The sequence below is a fragment of the Ambystoma mexicanum genome, chromosome 1q (assembly GCF_040938575.1).
Source record: "Ambystoma mexicanum isolate Mex_15411 chromosome 1q, UKY_AmexF1_1, whole genome shotgun sequence".
In the NCBI taxonomy this organism is placed as follows: domain Eukaryota; kingdom Metazoa; phylum Chordata; class Amphibia; order Caudata; family Ambystomatidae; genus Ambystoma; species Ambystoma mexicanum.
Window position 1 is genome coordinate 788,211,865 of NC_090922.1, and position 22,989 is coordinate 788,234,853.

Here is a 22,989-nt window from a genome sequence, read left to right on the forward strand (position 1 = left end):
TGCCGAACTTGTAATGAAGCCCATAGGGCTTCATTATGGGGTCGGCTGTAGAACTTGCCGATGGGCGGCGGGCTACCGACAACCCCGTAACACTGGTTCTGCCGCCTGACATCCCGGTGCCACCGGTATATCATGGCTTGCCGCAGAACCGCAAATCCCCATTCCCATGGAGTCCAGTAGGACTCCATGGGAATGGTCCAATAGGATTCCATGGGAATGGGGACACTGAAGCACCCGCACCGTTGCTAACGGTGCCGGTGCTTCTGTGAAAACACTGCCGGTAGGGGCCTGAACTCCCGGCAGCTCAGGCCTATCGGGAGTTCCGTGCCCCTACCGGCAAACTCGCAGCACCCTTATTTTCGGATCGCCAAACTTGTAATGATTCCGTCTGATGTATTTTATCCTGTATGTTTATGGGACTAATTGTACTCTTGTTAGCAAAGATTACACTTTTGACAACTTTCCTTCCATAGTTCTATGGGCCCCCTAACGTTTTGCTTTTGGACCTGGCCTAACCTTTTGCAGGGAATTGAACCCTTCAGCTTCGGCCCCCTGGCCTTTTGCTTCTTTGTTATGGGGAAACTGATCAGTCCTTCAGACTGTCTGTACTGGGAAACTGTTTCCCTTTTGCCTTTTACTTGTGTAACTTTTTAACATTGCACGCAACATCTTACAATGCAGTGAAATGGAGATACTTTATTATGACCCTAGTTTTCTACACTTTGGATTTTTGGTTACTTGTATAGGTGCCTAAAGACAAACTGGTGGCAGCAGACACATTTTTACAATGATTGCATCATTTTGAGTGTGCACATTTGCATTTACCATGAATGGCTACCAAACGTGGCCAGTGCCCTAAAATGGGCATGCCACGAGATTTTTCGCTTGTTCGCTTGTTCTTTGCCCATATTGTTGTTTGTCCTTCTTCCTGCCTTGCCAGGAGAGGAAATCCCATATATGGTCATGCATTCAACAGGGAAAGCTGCTGCTTTTGTTGGCTAGTGCTGCCTTGTGAATGAGGTGCTCAGGAACTGGGTGGGACTGGCTGGTCCAATTACACATCTGTATTGGACCACTGCTGGCTGTTTGAATGGTGCAGATCCTTGCCATTGGTGGGCTGGGGCTTACCTCTATCCTGGATTTTGGATGTGAAGAGGACTCCTGCAGCCATTTCTTAAGATCAGTAATGGAGTCAAGAATCCCTCATAGAAGAACAGCTGGCTGAATATCTGAAGAAGACTCATGAAGAGGCCGGCTATGCCTGCGTCTGGCCCGGTGAAGCCCTGTTGTACTTCTTAGTCGCAGAAGGCTCTGTGCAGTGCTTCAACTCCTGGACTGGTGGGGTCAACCAGCTTCGATGCCTTTTCACGGCTCCTGCCATCCTGAGCCTTCGCAACTGTCAATAGACCACCTTGTGAACTGACCAGCTCTCCAGTGGCTACCTCTCCAGAAGCGTCGCTGATCCGTGTTTGCACCCAGAACATTGGTGTTCGCCAGCTTGTAGGATAAGTCGCTTTCCTGCCAAATATCAGCCTCCTTGCTACAAGGGATCCTATTCTGGAAGGTCTTCTTCAACCATGACTGGAAGGATGCCTGCCATCGTCTGTGTGCAGTGGCCATCGCTGCAACTCCCTTTCCCCCATCCTGTGAATGTCCTGAAGAGGTCTGCATCAGTACTTTCTGCATTTCTCCATCGCCACGGGTTGCACTCTGCTCCTGGACCCGACTGGAAGAATCCTTGCACCCTGAGCTCCTGGGCACCTCGCACTGGACCCAACAACAGCAAATCCAACCTCTAGCGACCTCCAGTGCAGCCATACAGTCCTCTGGGAACATCGGTGTCAGCGGGGTAGGTAAACATCAAGTATCCATAGGATAAAATTGAGAACATGTCTTGTAACTTTCCATTCCACTTCTTTTTGGTAGTCACAGTGGAGCAGTGAAACCTGAAAGATAAGAACACATTGGGGGTCATTATGAGGTTGGAGTCATTAATTTTCTGGCACCCAGGAATGGGCAATTACCGGAGCATTACAGCCCCAGCGCACCCGGTAATTGCCCATTCCCGGGTGCCGGAAAATATTACTCTCCATTCCCATTGAGTCCCACTGGACTCAATGGGAATGGGGAGGACGGATGCACCGGCACCATTCATGAATCGTGCCAGTGCATCCGTCAAGATCTGCGAGCGGGTGCCTTTCTGCCCACCAGGTTAGACATGGCGGGCAGAAACGCACCCGCACGCAGACTTGTAGTTTGCCGGTCCAGAAACAACAGTACTGGCAAGCTTACCAGTACCGTTGTTTCCAGACCATCAACCTTATAATGAGGCCAATTGTTTCTTACCAATAACTTTGTTGCATCTCTTCCCTTCAACAATCACCAACACAATTACTTTACCTGCATCAGATACTTTCTGGGGAGAAGTATTGTGACGGTTGGGCTCAAGGCTCCATTCGTCATAGGGATTGGACTTCTGAAGTTAGGGAATATTGTTTGTGACTTAGTTATATCTTACTGGATCACTTTACTTACCTCTGCTCTTAATTTAAGTAATTGGGCCTCATTACGAGGTTGCCGGTAAAACCCGCTGGAAGGTGATGGGTTACTGGCAACCCTGTAACACCGTTGCCAACGCCTGACATCCCGGTGCTACCGGGATATCACCGGCAGTGGCGGTACGGTTATTTCCCATTCCCACGCAGTCCCATAGGACTCCACAGGAATGGGAAACCAGAAGCACTGTCACCATTATTAACAGCGTTGCTGCTTCAGTGAAAAGCCTGCCGATAGGGGCATGAACTCTCAGGCCTGCCGTCAGTTTCATGCCCCTACTGGCAGACTCAAAGTAAGCCGGTCCGGAAAGGGTACTGGCACCTTTATTTCCCGACGAACTCACTTATAATGAGGGCCAATAATTGTATTGTATTTTTCAAGACCTAGAATAAATACTGTATTTGTATACATCAATGCCCCATGCACGACGCCAGTGATGGTGCCTATTCCACGGAGAGCCTTCGAGAAAAGTTATCCATTGAGAAAACCCTATATGATGTATCCCCATAGAGATGACCATCCCTTGGAGGAGATCACAGAAGGAATATGAAAATAAGAGAAAGCGAGGTTGGTAACATCACAAGAAGCAAGTGTGACACACTGAGAAGAGTGGCTAAAGAAAAGAATGCATAGACTTTATGGAATTTGATGAAGAAAAAAAGAATTAAGTAAACTTTCATATGCAGAATGAAGATTGCACGCGTGAAGAGCACTGCAGAAAATGCATGCCATTTTATGACTGTACAGATGCAGTAATGCAAGTAGACTAAGCTATACATAGTGAATAGACTGCAGGCGGTGTCACCATTATATAGAAGCTGGACATCAGTGTCACATATTTAGTAAGCTCAGACCGACGGAGAAGGAAGGATCGGAGAGCTGTGTCACAGCAACATGAAGCTATGAGCATGGAAAGGCCTGGAAGAGCTGTCTGGCCTGGTGTCAAAGAATGGAGCGGCCAAGAACTGGTTATCTTTATTTAAAGAACAGTGAACGTGAGGCTGAATCAGCCCTTGTTAAGACACAAAGAAAGAACACCACGAGTGCCAAGTTTATTAATTCAAGACAAATAAATGCAGCAAAACAGGACGAAATACGGTCTCCTGTCACGTGGGAAATTGGATAGAAATAGAAGGTATGCATGCTGCTCTAGACTCTCCATCTTTTATTCCCAGGAGCAAGGATATTTTGCAAGGCCATGTTCAAAGACAATCTGAATGGCAGAAGGCATGAGCGATGAGAAATGGTGGGCTAATTGGGTGGGGAGACACGGTAAATCCACCCAGTGACACCTCGGGTACAATGCTGCTAGTGAGCCGAATGTACTATAAGGGCACGAGCATGTCAACCATTTGTAGAGAGACATATAACAAAGGGCCTTATAGTTTGAGAGCCAATGATATACCATTTACTTAATAACTGTTGAAGATGTTTTGCACTAGGGGTGGGCATAAGTTGTCCACCTGACTGTAGAGACCGAATCACAACCTGTCCCTATATAGAAAGTATACTTATATGTTCCCCTTAAGTGTATCACAACCACCTGTAGATTTTTCTTGTTTGCCACGTAGTACGACGTCACGTATGTAGAATTTTTAGTACATTTTTTAATTAAAAAAAATATTTGAGCGATTGAGCGAATGTCCGTTGAGGTTTTTTACCCCGATCCCCTTTTAGACATTGATAAAAAAAACTGTTGGATGAGACTTTTTGCCAACTTCTTGAGTCAGTCTTATTATTTGGTGTGATAGTTATTCTGCATCCCATTGTTATGGAGAATTCTCATAAATGTGCTGATTCCCTCCACCTTAGAGACCCCCAGCAACTTTGCTGGTTTTTGAGGACTTGATTTTTTTAACCCGAAGAGAGTGAGACACTTTTTCCCACTCTCTCGTGAATTTTAATGTGATTTTTTAACACTGTGTTTCTTTTGGTTGTGGAGTCTGACAAACTCCATAGGCATCATCTTTTACATTGTGCCACACAGCACCTTCAGTGCAGTGACACAGGGAAGTCTTCCAGATTTCCCAAAGGTTTAAATACCTTCACTGGGATAAACTACTGTTTCCCAGAGCAGTAGATTGAAATTGACTTTACTTATATTCATAACTTTCTAGACCCAGCACACACTATCTTACACTAGGGTGCTGGAGGGGTTACTTAGTATCCCCTTTGTCTAGCTTCTCGTGTAGCAATTTTATGTTACCCTTTTCCAGATGAATGACTGGTGGCAGTGGTTTACTTTTAACTACCATGGTGTGCATTTAGCGTGTGCTGCGTTCGCAGCTGCAGTAAAGCACCCAAGGGTGCCATTTTTGTCAAAATGGCCCGGTCTGCTTTTTTCACCATTTCTTTGTGGAAAGGTCCTTCTTGAGATTTACTCCCCCAGTTTGGTCCCTTTGTTCACTTTGCCTTTTGCAGGATTCACGAGTGAAGCCCGCCTCTGGCTCCAGGGTGTCTGGGGTGGGCAGGAAGTGAGGGAGGTGCCCGAAACTCCCTGTGCTTGGTCTCCTAGGAGACCCAAATGCACTCTGTAGTGATTGGCCGGCTGACTGTCCGGCAAAGATAGCCACCCTGCTGGGTGACTGACAGCGTGGCTGGAATGAATGGGAGAGAACTGAATAAAAGGCGAGGCTTTTGGCTTGGAAGGCAGAGTTAACCACTGGACGAAGGAACCGAAGAAGAACTTGAAGAGAACGTGTGCCGCAACTCCTGGACCGTTGGCTTGCCCAGTGAAGCCCTGCTGCTGTGCTGAAACTCCAAATTTGTATCACTAGAGAAGCCCCTGCAAGGACAACTTCTCCCCTTGAGTTGGTGGGACCAATCAACTCCACAGAAAGCCACCTGGACATTCTCTCGCAGCTGGTCAACTTTCCACAGAGTTGCTGCTGGAAACCGAAACACCAGGGAGAGGAACACCAAAGTTGCTTTTAAGCTGGCCAAGAGCTCCAGGAAGATACTCCGGACTCCCAGGAAGCAGGACTGAGCCTGAGCCCCCTAAACAGAGTGCGGGACCCCAGAATCAAGGAAAGTCCATCTTGACAGCCAGGAACTGCAGTGTTGCTATTTGCGGTAGACGCGAGCAGCTGAAACACCGAACAGCCACTTGTTTGAAGATTGCCGGTTGCGAGTGGTGACCGTCCCAAAGCAGTGCAGGAGTCCCCAGAAGCCCTCCCTCTTGTCCCCACGACTGAGGCCCAGGAACAGTGAGATCTGCATTGCTGCACAGGAACAGAAGTCATCTGCTTCACTTTTCTTCAATACAAAGGTACTGTAAAGTCTGAGAGAACTTACCTCTTACTGTAGAGTTGCTTGCATCTAGTACTACTCACAAGTCTATCAGATGTGGCCCTACATTGATTCTTCTTTTTCTTCTAAAACATTGTGCAAAGACTTTTCTTACTTACCTGAAAAGAAGTTCTTCAGCTCATATAGACCTTTGCCCACTGACTTTGGTTTAGCCTGTTCCACTGAATGACACTTATTGGGGGATCTGAAAGTAATTGCTTGCTTAAATAATATTTGTGGTCTCTTGTATTTTCTAATAGCATTTTCCTTTGACTTACTCCTAAATGATTTTAAATGCAACAGTGATATGTTAATGTCCCCAGCACCCTAGCTATTGAAGTCACCTGAGGGTGTAGGTTGTGTCTGCGGGCCATCCCAAAAGGGTACTTACTGGTTTAGATTATTAATAGTGTGTATTTTGTGAAGTATATTTGTGAAGTAATAGTGTTGCTATTATATTGCTCCTTTCTGAAGAAGGCTTACCCTAACTGACTGATAAATAAATGAATAATTGTTTATTCAAAAAACCTTGTGTGTAAGAGTTTAATTGAATACTTGTTACTGTGAAACTCTGTATAACTCCCCTACAGCTCACATTGACCCCTCTCGAGATAAGCCTGGCTGCTCAAAACGCTACCAACTTGTGTAGTACCAGCTTATACCAAAGGTTGGGTTCCTTTTACCAGGAGGTCAGGGTTGTTGTAGTGCACCGCAAGGGTACTGCATACAATCTTGCCTAACACCCATCCATGCATGACTTGGTAATGATTTAAGGATCCCCTGGGTTCAATTGTCTAAATTGTATTATTGAGTGCTTCTCTCTGTGGATTTATTGTAGGCCTCTGCCCCACTCACTCTACTGAGAACAGCCTTGACTGCTCTCCATTGCAACCTTGATTGGGTTTTGGCTAACCTCTCAGAATTCCGCTGTTCACTATAACTAGGGTGGCATCCTAAAATCTGTCCACCAGGCCAGATGATTCTAGAAATCCATTTTACCAATTCTGAGAGTTTTGGTTTGGACTATCTTGCTGGTCACCCTGTTTTTCTACTCGGGATAGATAGGTGTCATTACTCCCACCACCAGATGACCGTGCAATAATTTCCTTAGCAATAGACATATCAATTATTAAAAAGACTTTAAAGCTGCTGAACCCATTTACAAGTATAAGTTCCTTTTATTCTTTGTTGTGTTGTTGTTTTATTTCTTTAGTTTATTAAATTCACAGCAGCGCCCAGGCCGCAAAAGCTCTTCTTAAAGTCACCTCTTCATCTATGGCATCCATTTTAATGGGATGCCTTGCAAGACCGGCATTGTGGCATGGCTACCAGAAGCAGCACAAATGTTAATTAAGATCTGGTTCCAACACAAAGCAGGATTGTCAGAAAACAAGTGCAGTGTCTTTACCCATTTTTTATCTTTTTCCCTGCAGATAACTCAGATGCTCTTGAAACCCACATTTTGTCTGGAGGAAGCAAGCTGCAGATTGCTCGCTCCCAGCGAGCCGACAGCGCGACATACACATGTGTTGCATCGAATGTCGAAGGAAAAGCACACAAAAGATACATCCTCAGCATACAAGGTGTGTCACAGCGCCAAGGCAATGCATGTCTTTAGTGAGTAGGGATTTGTTCTCAAGGCAGTTTCAAAAGAAAATTAACCTATTAACAAGAACACAGGTATATGATACACCAGTGGCTAAGCTGGGTATAAGTATATGACGCATGTGACTATGTTGTAAAATGGCTTATCAGTGCAGGTTGTGGCTGCTGAAAAGTGCTGAAAAGTGTGGGTATTGTGCCTCTAGAATTATAAAAGCCCTCCTAAAAGATTTTGGGTACTACCCTATTCAAGTAAAAAGAGAAGACGGTTGGGCATCATGGGGTCATTTTTGCTTAATCCTCAACTGAATGCAGTCTTCAGGAGAACCTATCAACTGCACAGACCTCATAGAATGATCCCTTCCCTTGGTTTTTGCCATAAAGTGTAGTTTGTTCGTTATCATCTAATATGGATCACCAATGGACTTGCAACAAGTTGAAGGTTCACTAGCTGCATTTTGGTGTTAGAAAAGAGACCACGTTGACTGAGCCAACGATGATGGGACTGTATGCCATGCACTCTGGTATCTCACCAGAACTTTCATGCCCTCTAGGACCATTGCCCACAGTCCTTGCCATTCTCCCCTAATTCCAGGCTGCCCCTTGAGCAGATCAAAGCAGAATTCTCTCTGGGATGTTATAGTGTTCTGAACACATCTTTCTTGGATCTGAGTCTTTCTTGGCTGCTGCCGATTTTGCCAGGGTTACTTGTTGCTCCCCATGGACTCGCCTATCAGGTACCACCATGCGGTACCCATAAATTGTCTAAGGGGAATCAGGTTTTGGGCCCTTGACAACTAGTTAGACTCGAGGGCATTTTAGGCTCTCCCTTGCTGTTCATACATATTGGACTAGTCTTTCAATTCAGGTTACCTAGGGTTCTCTCCCCAAGGTTTCTTCCTGAAATGCCCCCTGCCCTTATTTCCCCTTCACTCTTTTAGGAGCACCTTTCTGGCCTAGGTCTTAAAGTCTTCCTTTCCATTTCTGTACCTCCCAATGCATGCTCCCTTTTCCTCCTCCTCCCAGTCATTGCCCCTGTCAAATGGTTGCTTGCCTACTCCTTTATAACTGTCCCTTTCTCTCTGCATGCATTCCTTTCTTTCTCCTTCCTTCCTCCTGCAAAGTTCTCTCTGCAGCCTCTCATTCTTTTTTCTCTTCTGATGTGTCAGCTGCTCCTCCACGCCTTCCCTTCTTCTCTTCGCCTCCTTCTCTCCATGCTCTCTCTCTTGGTCTGCTCCAAACCTCTCCCTCTTCTTCCTTTCTCTTCTCCTGCTCTTCCTCTTTTTCATCTCTTTCCCTTGCTCTGCTCCAACTTCTCCCTCCTACCTCCTTCCCGCTGTGCTTTTCAACTGTGTCCTAACTCTAGCACCACCCTCTCTGTGGACCCTGCTTTTATAGGCAGTATGTTTGTGTTCCTGTAGCATCTGGGCATCATTTGGGAGAAAACATTTGGATTAGCTATGGCCAGCACAACTACAATTCTCCCATGTGAAACTCAGTACGCTTTGGGCTGCCACACATCTCTACAAACTGATGCCATACAGAGCGTTTGTTCTTCTTAGAGTCAGACAGCATCTCCTCTCTGCTCACCCAAATCCAGCATGGCATCAGAAAGGTACGCAGTGAGTCTAATCGTTTAGGGTTTTGACCTATCCACTTGAAAGGCCACAATCTTTCCCCTGCCTGGGGGGGACCAGCTTGCGGGTGCTCCCACTTAATATGTGTAGCTGCTTTTCTGGTGGCCTCTGTGTCAGAATGGGCCTCATTACGAGCTTGCCGGTCCAGATACAATGGTACCGGTAAGCTCATTGTATCCGGACTGGCAAACCTCGAGTTGTGCTTAGGTCTGACCTGGCGAAATGAAAGGCACCCGCGAGCACAGCATTTTGCATGAACAGGCACCGTTATAAACTGTGCCTGTGCATCTGGTATCCCCATTCCCATTGAGCCCTATGGGACTCAAATGGGAATGGGGAAGAATTTTTTCCGGCGCTCAGGAATGGCCAAATACCCGGTCGGGCAATGTCGTAATGGCCTGGTAAATGCTGTAAAAAATGAATACCGGCGGCAGCCGTGCCTGTATTACCGCCAGCCTCGTAATGAGGCCCAATGTCTTTTACATAGACCTGTGGGTGCAGGCTCCCATGCGGGGCCTTGTTCTTACCAATGATCTTTCCTTCCTGCTTGTCATCATGTTTCACAGACCTTAGTAGATACCCGAGGAAGTCATTTGTTATGGGGAAACTGACTAGTCCTTCAGACTATCAGTACTGGGAAACTTTGTTTCCCTTATGAATTCTTGAGTTTTTACATCTCACACAGCACCTTACAGTGCAATGGAATGGGGATAATTTTGTACCACCCTAACCTTTTACACATTAGATTTTTGGTTACTTTTATCTGTGCCTGAAGACAGGCTGGTGGCATCAGTTGAATTTTTTGTGTTTTTGCCATATTTTTATGATGCACATTCGAGTTTACCAAGTAGGGCTACTAAAGGTGGCTAGTGCCCTAAAATGACGTGCCACAAGCTTTTCACTTGTTCTTTGGCCATATTGTATTTTGACCTTCCTCCTGCATTTTCAGTTCAGGAAAGTCCTTATAAGGATATGCACTTGCCACGGAAAGCTGTTGCTTTTGCGGGCTGGTGAGCCTTTGTGCGTGTGTGTGTGTGTGTATGTGTGTGTGTGTGTGTGGGGCCCAGGAAGGGTTGGGACTGTCAGGGGACTGGGACTGTCCAGTCAAAGTCCACATCCCTTGTGCCAGAAAGTCTGCTACTGGGGCGGATGTGAAAGCAGTAGCTGTCCCTGATTGGCTGTTTGAATTGTGCAGACCCTTACCATTGGAGGGCTCAGACTTACTTTTAGCTCTAATTTTGGATAAGAGGAGGACTCCTGCAGCAATTCTTCAGATCTATGTTGCCAAGAATCCTTCAAAGAAGAGCAGCCGATTTAGGACCGGTGGACGACTTCTGCAGTGGACCAGCATCCCCTACAGGGATTGGACCAGTGAAGCCCTGCTCCTTTGCCTGATCTCTGAAGATCCTCGTCTGTTATTCAGTTCTTGGCCTAGTGCGACCAACTAGTTTCAATGCCTTCTCAAGGATCCAGCCCCTCAGAGCCTTCGGAAGTGTCCTTGGACTACCCGGTGGACTGACCAGCTCTCTCATGGGCTACCTTTCCAGAATCGCTACCTTTATTTTATGGTCAAATCTGTACCTTTGGTGATCATCAGCTTGCGCCATAAGTCAACCCCTCCTGAAATGTCAGCTTCTTAATATCAGGGGAACCTGTCCTGGAGCTGCTTCTTTTACTGCGACTGGAAGGACGGCTGTTGTCACCTGCAAACGATGATTGTCACTGGGACTCACCTTCCTCCTGCGTTCGAAGTGCCCTGAAGAGGTCTGAATTGTCGAAGACTGCATTTCTTCATCGACTGGGCTTACATCTTGCAGTTGCACCCGACCGGAAGAATCCTTGAACCTGTAACCTCTGGGCAACTCTCACCCAAACAAAGTACAGAAGACTGCACACTTGCAGTGACCCCCAGACAACCCATCATGATCCCTGGGAAAATCAGAGTCAGGGCGTAAGTAAGCATACCTGTCACCTACACCCCCCCCCCCATTGTCAACTTCCGCCTCCTCCTCACCTGAACTGCTAGATGGCTTCTTCCTTCCTCTGGTTCTGTAATCCTTTTTTTTGTGGCGATAGGGTCTACCTCAAAAGGAAGCCACAGTGGCTGTCTAGGTGACTAGCAGGCCAGTGACCTCGCTCCCAGGATAACCTTAAGAGGGGAAAAAGCCTGCTATGGCATACAAAAACCTGACTCCTGAGGAGCAGTGTAGAGTCTTCACCATGAAGTACCCCAAAGGTAGGTAGGTTTCCAGGTCTGGCCAAAGGAGATGTGCTTCTGGGGAGAGGCAGCGGGAAGAAACGGAACCCAGAGAAGGAGGGAAATAGCCAAGAGAACGTCAAGAACAGAGGAACTGAAGACTGAGGTAAGCAAACACAATGGAGCTCAATGCGAAATCCTTAGAGAATCCTCGGTACTGAAACCAGCCGAAGATGCAGCCTCAGGGGGGAATGAGAGAGACCAAAAGTAAGCCACTAGGGAGCGGACCAGGAAAAAAAGGAAGCGAGAAGGGAAAGAAGCCAACAGGGAACGAGCAAAGCAGAGGCGCCGCAGGCAAGTTGAAAGAACTGCTGCGAGCGAAGGAGAGAGAAGCCGGAGAGCGAGAGCATGCAACAAAGTGGGAAGGCTCGGCAGGGCGTGGACAGGAAAACAGCGGATAAACCCAAAGGAGGAAAGACCGGGTTGCAACGCGCCGACAGGAGAGAAGTTCAGCTTCAGCTCACTGATGAGACCCGACTAGGCTGAATGACATGTCTGGGGGTGCTGATGGTACTCTAGCTCAGAGGAGAAAGACTGATATGCAAATGAAAATTTCTCCTCTGTGAAGGGTGGAGTTAGCTAAAACGTGGTTGTAGACCCCCATGAGTGGAAGAAATTCCATAGAACAGGGTATTTGACCCATGTTCATTCTCAGGGGCTCCCACACTTCTTTGTAACTTTGTAAAACTTGGGGTTTCACACTATGTAACACAGGGTAATCCAGACGTGGACCCCTTGCTCACTGTGTCTTAGAGAGACTCTGCTTCATCTCACTGATGAGGCCCGACTAAGCCGAAATACATGTCTGTGGTTGATGATGCTACACTTGTTCAGAGGAGATTTGCCTAGCATTTCAGTGCTGGACTGCCCTTGTGGGTGGGACAAAGACTGATATGCAAATGAATATTTCTCCTCTGTGAAGGGTGCAGTGAGCTAAAACGTGGTTGTAGACCCTCCAGAGTGGAAGAAATTCCATAGAACAGTAGAGGTGCTCCCACACTCCTTTGTAACTTTCTAAAATAGTTTAAAGCAATTCAAGGTAAATTCAATTTAAAGCACTTAGTAAGTAATACTTTAGAATCACTGGTACAAGGAAGAAAGAATGAATCAATTAGGCTTTTTTAGTCGCTCCCCATTTAGGTTTGAGTGTCTCAGAGTCAGATTGGGGGGCAACTTGAGTAAGGTAGCAGCTGTATAGAGTCAAGAGTTCCAAAAGAAGACTTGCAGCAAGTAATAACAGTTTCTTTGTTGGGAAAACGGGTCAGGGGCTTTGGAGAAGGCTCCATGTAGGCACACAGACGTTAGGCCTGTGCGAATGTGTATGGGCAAACTCCCAAACATGCGAATCAGCACTTCTACAACACAGGAGCAGCAAATCAACTCTAGGTAAGTACTACCAAGAGTTTTACAGTACCTTACGTGTGAAGAAAAAGATGTAGCACAATGCTTCCGTGATGCCAAAGCAGCAGACCCAGTCGCCAGAATCTTGGTCAGGCTGACTGAAGCAGGCACACTGGAGGGATCTTGCAGCAGCAGTCGTGTGGAAAGGCTTTCAGCCACAGATTCTTCTCAGTTCTGTAGTTTTGGCGCCCATTTCATAGAGCTAATGAAGAACTGTTATAGCCCGGTCGTACTCAGCTTGCTCTCTCGGCCCAGCCTTAGGATGAGGTGTTTTCAAGGAGTGAAATCTTACCTCTGGAGGGCCGCAAGGAGTCCACCAACGTTTCGGGGGGGTTCATTCTTCGGAAGGCAGTGCACTGCACACTAGCCACAGGTCCCAGGGCATTGGCGGTTTGAAGCCTGTGATGATCACAGTTAGTGGTGGGATGGCTTGAAATCCAGGCCGTCTTCAGGGCATTGGCGGTTTGAAGCCTGTGATGATCACAGTTAGTGGTGGGAGGGCTTGAAATCCAGGCCGTCTTCACACTGGTTGGTTCCACCAGTCGAAAGGAGGAAGTCATCTGGATCGGAGCTTCCCTGTCCTTTGGAAAAGAGGGCTGGAGCAGCAGCGGTCTCTCAGAGGGCACTGGCGGTCTCTGGAGACAGCTGTAGACATCCTTATTCTTCTCCTCTTCAGAATGGATCTTCCAGTGGTCGACTCTGGCTTCAGCATCAAGACCCTCCCCTTATATGAAGAAACCCAGCCATTCAAAATGTAGGATGCCAATCAAACCTGGGGTGGGGGCTGTTCTTTCAGGACAGCCAGCAGCCCAGTTTCAACTGGATCTTAGCAGGCACACTAGAGGACAAAAACCTGTTTTGGAGTGCTCCAAGAATCCTGTCCTCCCAGACACACTGGGGCCTTCGGGCAGGATTCACAAAGGACCCCCGGTCAAGATAAAAGACACACAGGGACCTCCTCCACCCAGCACGGCAGAAGAAGGACCAGGAAAGAATAAACCATTGTGAGTTGGCAAAAAAAGAAGACTAGAACCATTTTGGATCAATGGTGTTCCATCTGTGTCCCTTACCCCAGCTGCGAATGCAGCCTGCATTGTATGTTTCACCAAATTGGTAGAAAAGTATCCACTGCTAACAGCCACTCAGATGGATTTGTTACTGTAACCAAATAGTTACAGGAGAATGGAAAAAAAGACACTTGGGCCTCATCACAAGTTGGGCGGTAGCCCTTAAATACGGCGGCAACTCTATTAATTCTGCATTTAAGGGTTGTACCAATCATAAATCGGGCATAAAGTTTGGAGTCTTACCACCAGCGTTTTGCTGGAGGTAAAATCTCCCCTTTCTGCCTGTTTTTGGCGCTATTACCACCATACTGCTACTCATGATCCAGCGCTTATAGCACTCAACCGAGTAGCGGTAACACTATTTGCGTTGGCGGTCTGCTGGTGCAATTACTGCCGGGATACCCCCAACCTTGTGATGAGAACCAAGTGTCCCCTTAGCACTCTACATACAGTGGGGGGAGCTGGTTTCACAAGACAAGTGCAGGTAGGATAAAAGTACCCTCCTATCCTTGGAAACAGTAGTTATTGCAAGGAATTAAAAATAAAACCAAAGAGGGAAGCTCATGGAGCTTTCAGTAAGACTGCACATAAGGTGCTTGGTGCTACAATAAGAAAACAGATGCCGTAGTAGACTCCATAAAAATAAGCCCAAAAAGGGGTGTCCAGAGAACAAAACAAGAATTGGTGAGTGAGGAAAAAGATTTCCACTCACTCATGAGAGTCAGAAAAAATCCAATAGTCCAGCAAAAAGTGCTGCGGTCTCACCAGGTGAGGGGAATATAAGATGGAAATTCTACCCAACACATTTGATACATGATGTCGCGTAATGATGTCATGTGCCAACCATCTTAGCGAGTCATTTGACACGGATATCCAATGAATGTTGTGCATGTTTAAATCCATGATATTTAGACAACAATCAATAACATTTTAAACAAAACGATTTGATAAATCAAAGCAACTAACATTTTTCCTGACAAATCATCTGACTGTTAGGGGAGTTTCCCTAAAGTCCACTTGAGGTAAGACTTCATAAAACTATCCCAAAGGTATACAGGTCCCCACCTCTTAGTATCAGTTTCTACTACTTATGGAAGCTTGGTAGAGTGGCAGAGCAGTCCGGCTTATCATAAGAGGAAGGTGTGAGCTGTTGGTAAGTACACTGAACCTAGTTACTAAAGCAGATGAAAGAAACACTTGCACCAATACATTTATATAAAATATAGATTTATTATATTTACACAAGAAATGTCTTAACATACTTGTTTCATTAAACCAATATGCATAGTAATACTTTTAGATACTTTTCAAAGGCATTTGTCTAATTTGTAGTGGCTTGCGGTTAGAATTGTTACAGAGTTTGACACTAATGACAGTTCTACCGTATTATCGGTAATACCGTGCACTCGCGCAGAGACAAAGATTTACGGTAATTGTATTTAGTTAGAGAAACCACATAAGATAATGGGCCTCATTATGACTGGCAGTAGCCGTGCTGGTAAAACGGGCCGGCTGCCGCCGGAGTCATTTTATTTCCAGCGCCTGGGAATGGGCAATTACTGGGGCATTACAGCCCCAGCGCACCCGGTAATTGCCCATTCCTTGGCGCTGGAAAATATAAGTCCCCATTCCCATTTGAGTCCCATTGGACTCAATGGGAATGGGGAGGTTGGATGCACCGGCACCATTTGTGAAAGGTGGCTGGGCATCCGACATGGTCTGCTCGTGGGTGCCGGTCCACCTGCCAGGTCAGACCGGGCTGGCTGAAAGGCACTGTCAAGAAGAACACGTAGTTTGCCGTTCCGGTAACAACGGTACCGGCAAGCTTACCAGTACCGTTGTTACCAGACCGACAACCTCGTAATGAGGCCCAATGTCTTTTTGGAAGGGAAACAGTTGGGCAGTCAAACAATAGCAAAGCTTATGTTCCTAGAGGCCATTATAGTTCAAGTTAACACTTTTAAAGTCCAATCCCTAACTATCTGGAAGAGTCAGTTTGGAGATGGCACAACGTCTCAAGAAGCAGCAGAACAGTAATAGTCCCTGTGGATCCTTTCAGTCTCTATTTGAAGATGCTGCAAGGATTGACAAAATGTTGAAGATCCTGTTAAAGGACTCCCAAAAGGGACACAAACCAACAGCTTTGGTCAGAGGTAAGAGTGAACACCCTGGACACCTCTATGTGCACTCCAACACTCTGGAGCGATTTCTTGGATTATGGTAAGCAATAGTACCTTAGGTTAAAAGAAATGTTCGTGGCTGGATTCTCCTCGATGTAGCAGCAATGCTGGACCCGGCCTCTAGATTCCCTGGTCTGGTAACGAAAGGCAGGACAATGGATGGGATCTCTCAGCAGCAGTCTCGAGGGAGGACCTCTGGCATGGAGTTCTTCAGCTTCTCTGGTCAGTCTGTGGTTTGGCGCCTTTTCTGCAGCACCAACAAAGGACACTGTTTGGGAGAATTCTCATTTCTGTGCTAATTCACTTCTACCTTAACGACTCACAGCTCTTTTGCTGGACTTTGGGACTTTTTGATTTTCTATCCTGGAGTGAGTGAGACCTTTTTCTCCCTCTCTCATGTATTTTTATCTGATTTGGACTCTGTGTTTCTTTGGTTTTGGAGACTGACAAACTCCATGGGCATCATCTTTTGTATTGTGGCACACAGCACCCTCAGTGTTACAGAGAAGTCCTTTGGATTTCTCTTAAGGTTTAAATACCTTCTCTTGGATAAACTACTGTTTCCAAGAATAGTAACGTGAACTTGACTTCACTTACCTTTTTCTCTTTGTAGACCCAGCACACACCATCTTATGTGGAGTGCTGGGGGGTTACTTAGTATCCCCTTTGTCTACTTTCTCATGTAACATTATTATGTTACCCTCACTACAATTAATGGAGGGTGGCAGTGGTTTAAATGTCCTACCATTGTGCGTTTTTACCGCATGCTGAATCCTCAGGTGCAGTATTGAACCCATGGGTGCCCAGTTTGTCAAAATGGCCCGGTCTTCTTTTTCTTCCATTTCTTGCTTGTGAGGTCCTTCTTGGGTTTTACCATGCACGCCAAACCAGGTTTTGTCCCTTTGTTCGTTTTGTCTTTGGCGGGATTCAGTGCTGAAACCTGCCTCTGGCTCCAGACTGTCTGGAAGGGGCAGGAAGCGATGGAGGTGCTCAAAACTCCCTGTGCTTAGTTTCCTCGGTTACAGAAATGCACCCAAAGGTGATTGGCCGGCTGGCTGTCCTTGGAGGACAGCTACCCTACTGTGTGAGTGACAGCTAGGCTGCGATTAATGGGAGAAACCTGCATAAAAGGCAAGGTCTCTCAGACAGAAGGCAGAGTCGACCACTGGATGAAGAATCGGAAGGAAGACACTGGAAGAGAAGCTTTCTCCACCCTCCTGGACCGTTGGTTTGTCCGGTGAAGCTGCCTCTGGATCCAGCGTGTCTGGCAGGGCAGGAAGCAAGGGAGGTTCCCGAAACTCCCTGTGCTTAGGCTCCTTGGTTACAGGAATGCACCCAAAGGTGATTGTCTGGCTGGCTTTCTTTGGAAGACAGCCACCCTGCTGTGTGAGGGACATCTAGGCTGCAAATGAATGGGAGAAACCTGCATAAAAGGCAAGGTCTTTTGCAAGGAAGGCAGAATCGACTACTGGAGGAAGGAACCGAAGACGAAACTGGAAGAAAAGCTTGCGGCACCATCCTGGACTTTGGTTTGCCCGGTGAAGCCCTGCTGCAGTGCTCAAGCTCCAAATTTCGTATCCACTACAGAATCCCGGAACCAACAACTTCTTCCTTTGGGTTGGTGGGACCAAACTGATCCCAAGACGAACTTGACTGGAACCCCTCTCCCTGCTGGCTGTACTTCTTCGCTGCTGCTGGAACCGACTGCAAGGAGACAGGAACACCAGGAACAAGTGCATCGTCTTTAAGCCGTACCCGAGCTCCAGGAAGATCCTAAGGACTCTCTCGAAGCAGGACGACCCAAGCCTGAGCCACCTCAACAGAGTGCTGGACCCCAGAAGCAGGGGGAGCCCAAAAGGTGTACAAGAACCGCATTGGTGCTATTGACCGTTAGCTGAAACCACAAAGTGCTGCTGATCTGAAGTAAGCCCATTGCTGCCACCTATCTTCAAATCGTAGTGCAGGAGTCCCCAGACGCCCTCCCTCTTGTCCCCACACCTGAGGCCCAGGAACACAGGATCTGCAGGACTACAACAGGAACAGAAGCCAGCTGGACCATTTCTTTAGACCTAAGGTACTGTCTACCTAGGGGTACTTACCGCTTGTTGTGTGTAGCATGCCAGCTCTCACTGGAGACTTGCATTGGCTGCCCTTTGCCGAGTTGCTTGCATCTTTGCTTTTCACAAGCCTCCCAGCTTACAGTGATTCTTTTCTACAAATTCTCTATATACCATTGTGCTATCTTCAAGAAGTGCCTCAGCTCCCCTAGACTTTGCTCAGTTGACATTGTCTGTCCAAGCTCCTTGCAGCCTGTTCTTACCCTCTGACTGTGTGTTTATCTGTCCCTCCAAAAATGCATACATAAGTTACTTGTATAGCTGGGAAAGGGTTAACCTATGTTTAATTGGGGGTTTTTAAAGTACTTACCTGTTCAGAGAACTTGTTAACCTTTATTTGCTTCCCTAACCTTTTCCTTTTTCCATAACTTTCAGTATTGCATTAAGCGTTAAAGTGATATATCAATGTCCACAGTGTCATAGCTATTGAAGTCACCTCACGATGTAGGAAGTGTGTGTGTGACATGACAAAGGGGTATCTACTAACTTAACTGAAACTGAAGGATGGAATTTTTTTAAGTGTATTTTATTGTTGCATATTTCTAAAGAAGGCTTATTTTACAACTGACTGGTAAATTAATAAATAATTATTTTAATAAGAAACCTTGAGTATAAGTGTTATTTGAACTTGTGTAGTACATGCCTATACCAAAGGTTGGGTTCCCTATTGCCAAGAGGACAAACTGGTGTAGTCTCCCACAGGTTACTGCATACAATCTTGCCTAACAGACACAAATCACCCGGTCAATCTTCTTCGATTCCTGGAGTCCTGCACTCGGGTGAGGAGACTTGGATGAATCGGATTGTGTCTCTGGAGGTTCGCCTGGAGCTCAGCAAAGACTTGGACGGATTCGACCTTTCAAAGACAATGCAATGCGATTGGGTCAGAGCTCTCCTAGTATTCGTGGTCCGCAGCTTTGGAGAGGCACAGCACCTCAGGAAATGGCTCAGATTGAAGTTTGTCTCAGGCCTGGTTGTTCCCACCAGTCAAAGGGAAGGAGTCGTCCTCTTCAGAGTTCCTCTATCGCATAGAAAACGGTATCAGGACAGCAGTGGTCACTTCACAGTGTTGCAAAGGGTCTGCAGGCGTCTCTGGTCATCTTGTTTTTGGTTACTTCCTTTTCCAGTCGCCGACCTGCCTTTCACCTCTAGAACCTCTCCTTTTATTCAATTTCAGCACACACATCTCTGCAATCTCTCTCAGCAGTTTACAGCAAGGGGTGGGTGGCTGTCCAATCAGGACAGCCAGACCCGCAGTGGGCGATAGTTCCACTCAGGCACTCGGGTAGACAAAGAACAGTGGAGTGAAAAACTCCTCCCCCACTTCCTGCCTGCCCAGACACACTGGCGCCTAGGTGGAGACACCCATGGGTTCCTGCCAAAGGCAAACACACACACAGACCTCCCCCTCCCAGAATGGTAGAGGAAGGGCTAACAAAGCACAACCACACTAGAAATGGTGAAAAAAGAAAGGATGCACAAAATAGGAACCTGATTGGGGGATCTGAAGCTCAAATCTCCCCTATTGTTATATCACAATTTGATTTGAGTCAATTTAATTCAAATATTGTTTTTTTTCATGAGGTTTGTTTGCTCCAAACTGTTGGATTCCTGTTATTACTTTGTCCTTCAAGGTTTTTTCACACGGTCTGTTGTTTCCCAAATAAAACATTACATGTTTATTTTGTTTCTTTGGAACGCAACCTTTATTAAAAAATTAGAGGTGTTGATCTAATGTCTTCTCGACTGTAGAAAAAACTATATATGTCGAGAGATAGAACTCATGAAACTGTATCATAAGTCATAGTTGTTAAAAAAAAACATCATTAGAGTGTATGGACCAAGGCTAGTCGAAAAACAACTCCTATCCCTTGTGATCCGGAGGTGTACTTCTTAATGTGAACCCTGAACCTCAAGTCCCTCAGGGCACTTGGGAACAAATGAACAGGATCCAACTTTAACAAATCCCAGTTGTTTTTAATCATGTTCTGAATCTTAAAGCTCTGGACAGAATATGTGGTAACATAAACCAGGTCTGGAGGACTACGGTCTGACTACAAGACTCTCTCTGCAACAACATTAAGCAATTCTGGCCGATATTGCCTTGCCAAAAATGTATCTCTTAGTTCACAAGATTTTTTGTTGTACTGAATAGTGTTTGAGATAATCCTTTTATATCCTTGGAATTGACTCAGTGGGATGCTTTCTAAGATTCTTCGAGGATGAAAACTGCTTGCAAGTAAAATGCAGTTAATTTGAAATAGACGGTTGTTTGGAGTTCACCATCCATCAAATAGTCCTCTACATCCAAACGCTGAATGTTATGAAAACCTTTTTCTAGCCCAATATGTAGATAGGATCATTCAGCCCATGATACAAGTGAGTACTACCTACAAAAGAGATACTGGACATTTCTAGAGCAAATTGATATCTGTTGACTTCTGTGAGAATGAAGATATACTTTTCACAATGGAAGCTTATATACCAACATATCACACAAGGTGGGTTTGGAAGCTACTGAATGGTTGCTTTTGTCCACGGATAAATGTCAATTAGACAAGGTCTTCACCTTGTCTCTCTTACAGATTGTTGTGACAACTAATTTCTTCAGGTTTGAGGATCATTATTTTGTACAGATTTCTCTCGATGGGGGCAGTGATTACCCCGAGTTACGTGAACACATATATGTTGTATTTCTGAACTGAGAATGTGCTTAAATGTGATAAATGGATGCAGCACTTGAAGTGTTATTTCCGTTATATAGCGATGCCATCTATGAGATATGGCATGCTACGGTTGCTGAGTTAATGAATTTCTTTGAACACATGCATAATCTGGAACCAAGGAAAACATTTACTACTAAGCATAGTTTTCATAACATAATACAATGTATACAAATGTATCCAAAATACATGTGCACATAACACAGTTAAAGCAGTTAGATGTGAAGCACAGGGCAACACAATGCCCAACACAGCCAGGAGGGCTACCAAAGTCCAGGATATATTTTTGGAAGAGAGTGCCTAGGCTCTGAGGGGTAATTACATCAAATAGCAAAATAGTAGCACCACCATGAACCAGTGTATATCATATGCAAGAGTGTAATACAAAGATTACAAGATATCCTGTCCCGGAGATATTGGGGGTCTGATCTGTGTATGCATTTGTATGTCAAAGACAAGATCTTGTGTCTAATTCTCTGTTTTACAGGGAGCCAATGTAGGGTTTTCCTGAATGAGGAGATGTGTTTGTGTTTAGTGAATCCATAAATAGCCCTGATGGCACCATTTTGAGAGGTCTGCAAGTTCTGAAGGTTGGTCTAAGTAGTGCCGGCAAACAGTCTGTTTCAGTAGTCGAGGCGCGAATTGGCTAGTGCTGTTGCCACTAGTGATCTATTTTCGATGGAAAGATAGGGACGAGTGTGATTGATGAGTTTGGTCACATGGCCACATGAGGAGCGAACCTGTGAGACATATTGCTTCATAGAGAGCTTGTGACCCAGTACAACACCCAATGTTTTTACAGACTTACTGACAGGGATTTTAATTCCAAAGATAACAAAATGGTCATAGAGGTCATCAAGTTTTTTTTATGCTTTGGCTGGAGGCGATGATCATAAGCTCGGTTTTTTCACTTTTCAGCGCAAGGGAGTTCTGTGCCATCCATGATTGAATCTCCCGATAAACTTTGTTCAGGATTTCAGAGTCTTGTTTGTCTTATCCCAGTGAGTTTAAAAAGTACCTGGGGGTCATCTGCGTAGTTCGCGTAATTGACACCCAATCTGTCCAGCAGGTCAAGGAGTGGCCTGGTGTAGATATTAGAAATTAATTGGAGATAATCAGGAGCCCTGGGGAACTCCACACATGGACAGAATTGACAATGCCTGGGCGTTCTCTACCGCTACTCTAGACGTTCTTGGACCCAAAAAAGATTCAATCCAATGACAATCCCCATCTGAGCATTTGGCAACAGTTTTAAGTCTCTCCTGCAGGAGGTCGTCATCAATAAGATCAAAGGCCACAGAGAGGTCCAATAACATCAGAAGGGCTGGATGACCGTGCTGTACAATCCCTGCAATGTTGGATTTGAGATCCAGTAAGGCCATCTCAGTTCCGTGCTGGGCTCTGAAGCCTGATTGATGGATATTCAGTATGTTATTTTCCTTGATAAATGTATTCAGTTGTAGTTACGTTACTCGGTCCATAATCTTCAGTAAGTAGGGGACATTGGTAATAGGTCAATAGTTCAGGGTATTGGCCGTATCGAGTGTGGTTTTCTTTAGGAGGGGGGTAATCCAGGCATCCTTCAATGCTGTTGGCACATACCCATCCCTGAAGGACATGTTGACCATTCTGGTGATCCAAGGAACTAGGACCTCTAAGGAACCCTTTAGAATGTCAATATGGCAGACTTAACCAAGACAAGAAGTGGATTTGAGTTTTTGCACTATGATGAGGATTTCTTGTTCTGAACAGCTTTGAAATGCAAATCTAGGGATGGTGATGTCTTTATTACATTTGGGGAGATATTCACAAGGACTTGGGTAGTTTTGGGAGCTAAACTAGTTTGTTGTTTAGCAATGGCCATTCTATGACCAGACATTTTGGATGAAAATGTATTCTGAATGGATTGACACCACGCTAAGTGTTTTATCGTAGGGGGGAAAGGGGAAGTATGATTCTTAAATTATTTGAGAATTGTGAGTAATTCATTATAATTCGACTTGGCACCACTGATCCAGGCATTATAGTTTTCAAATTTGGCCTTAAGAATTTCTTTCTTGAGCTGCTTCCTTATATTTGGCTAATGAAAGTGGACAGGGATTCTTTCTCCACTCACTTTCACATGCTCTTTTTTTCTTCCTAGCTTTAATAACTTCGTCAT

The 22,989-nt window shown here is 45.7% G+C and overlaps 1 protein-coding gene across 2 annotated transcripts in view; it reads left to right on the top strand.

Annotated features, from left to right (window-relative positions):
- The window catches only part of HMCN1 (hemicentin 1), a 1,785,366-nt gene that overhangs the window by 1,062,918 nt on the left and 699,459 nt on the right, over positions 1–22,989 (top strand). For both annotated transcript variants that reach the window (XM_069641364.1, XM_069641365.1), the window contains exon 63: positions 7,278–7,427. In XM_069641364.1, the coding sequence (XP_069497465.1) occupies positions 7,278–7,427 (150 nt within the window). The remainder of the gene's footprint in view (positions 1–7,277; positions 7,428–22,989) is intronic.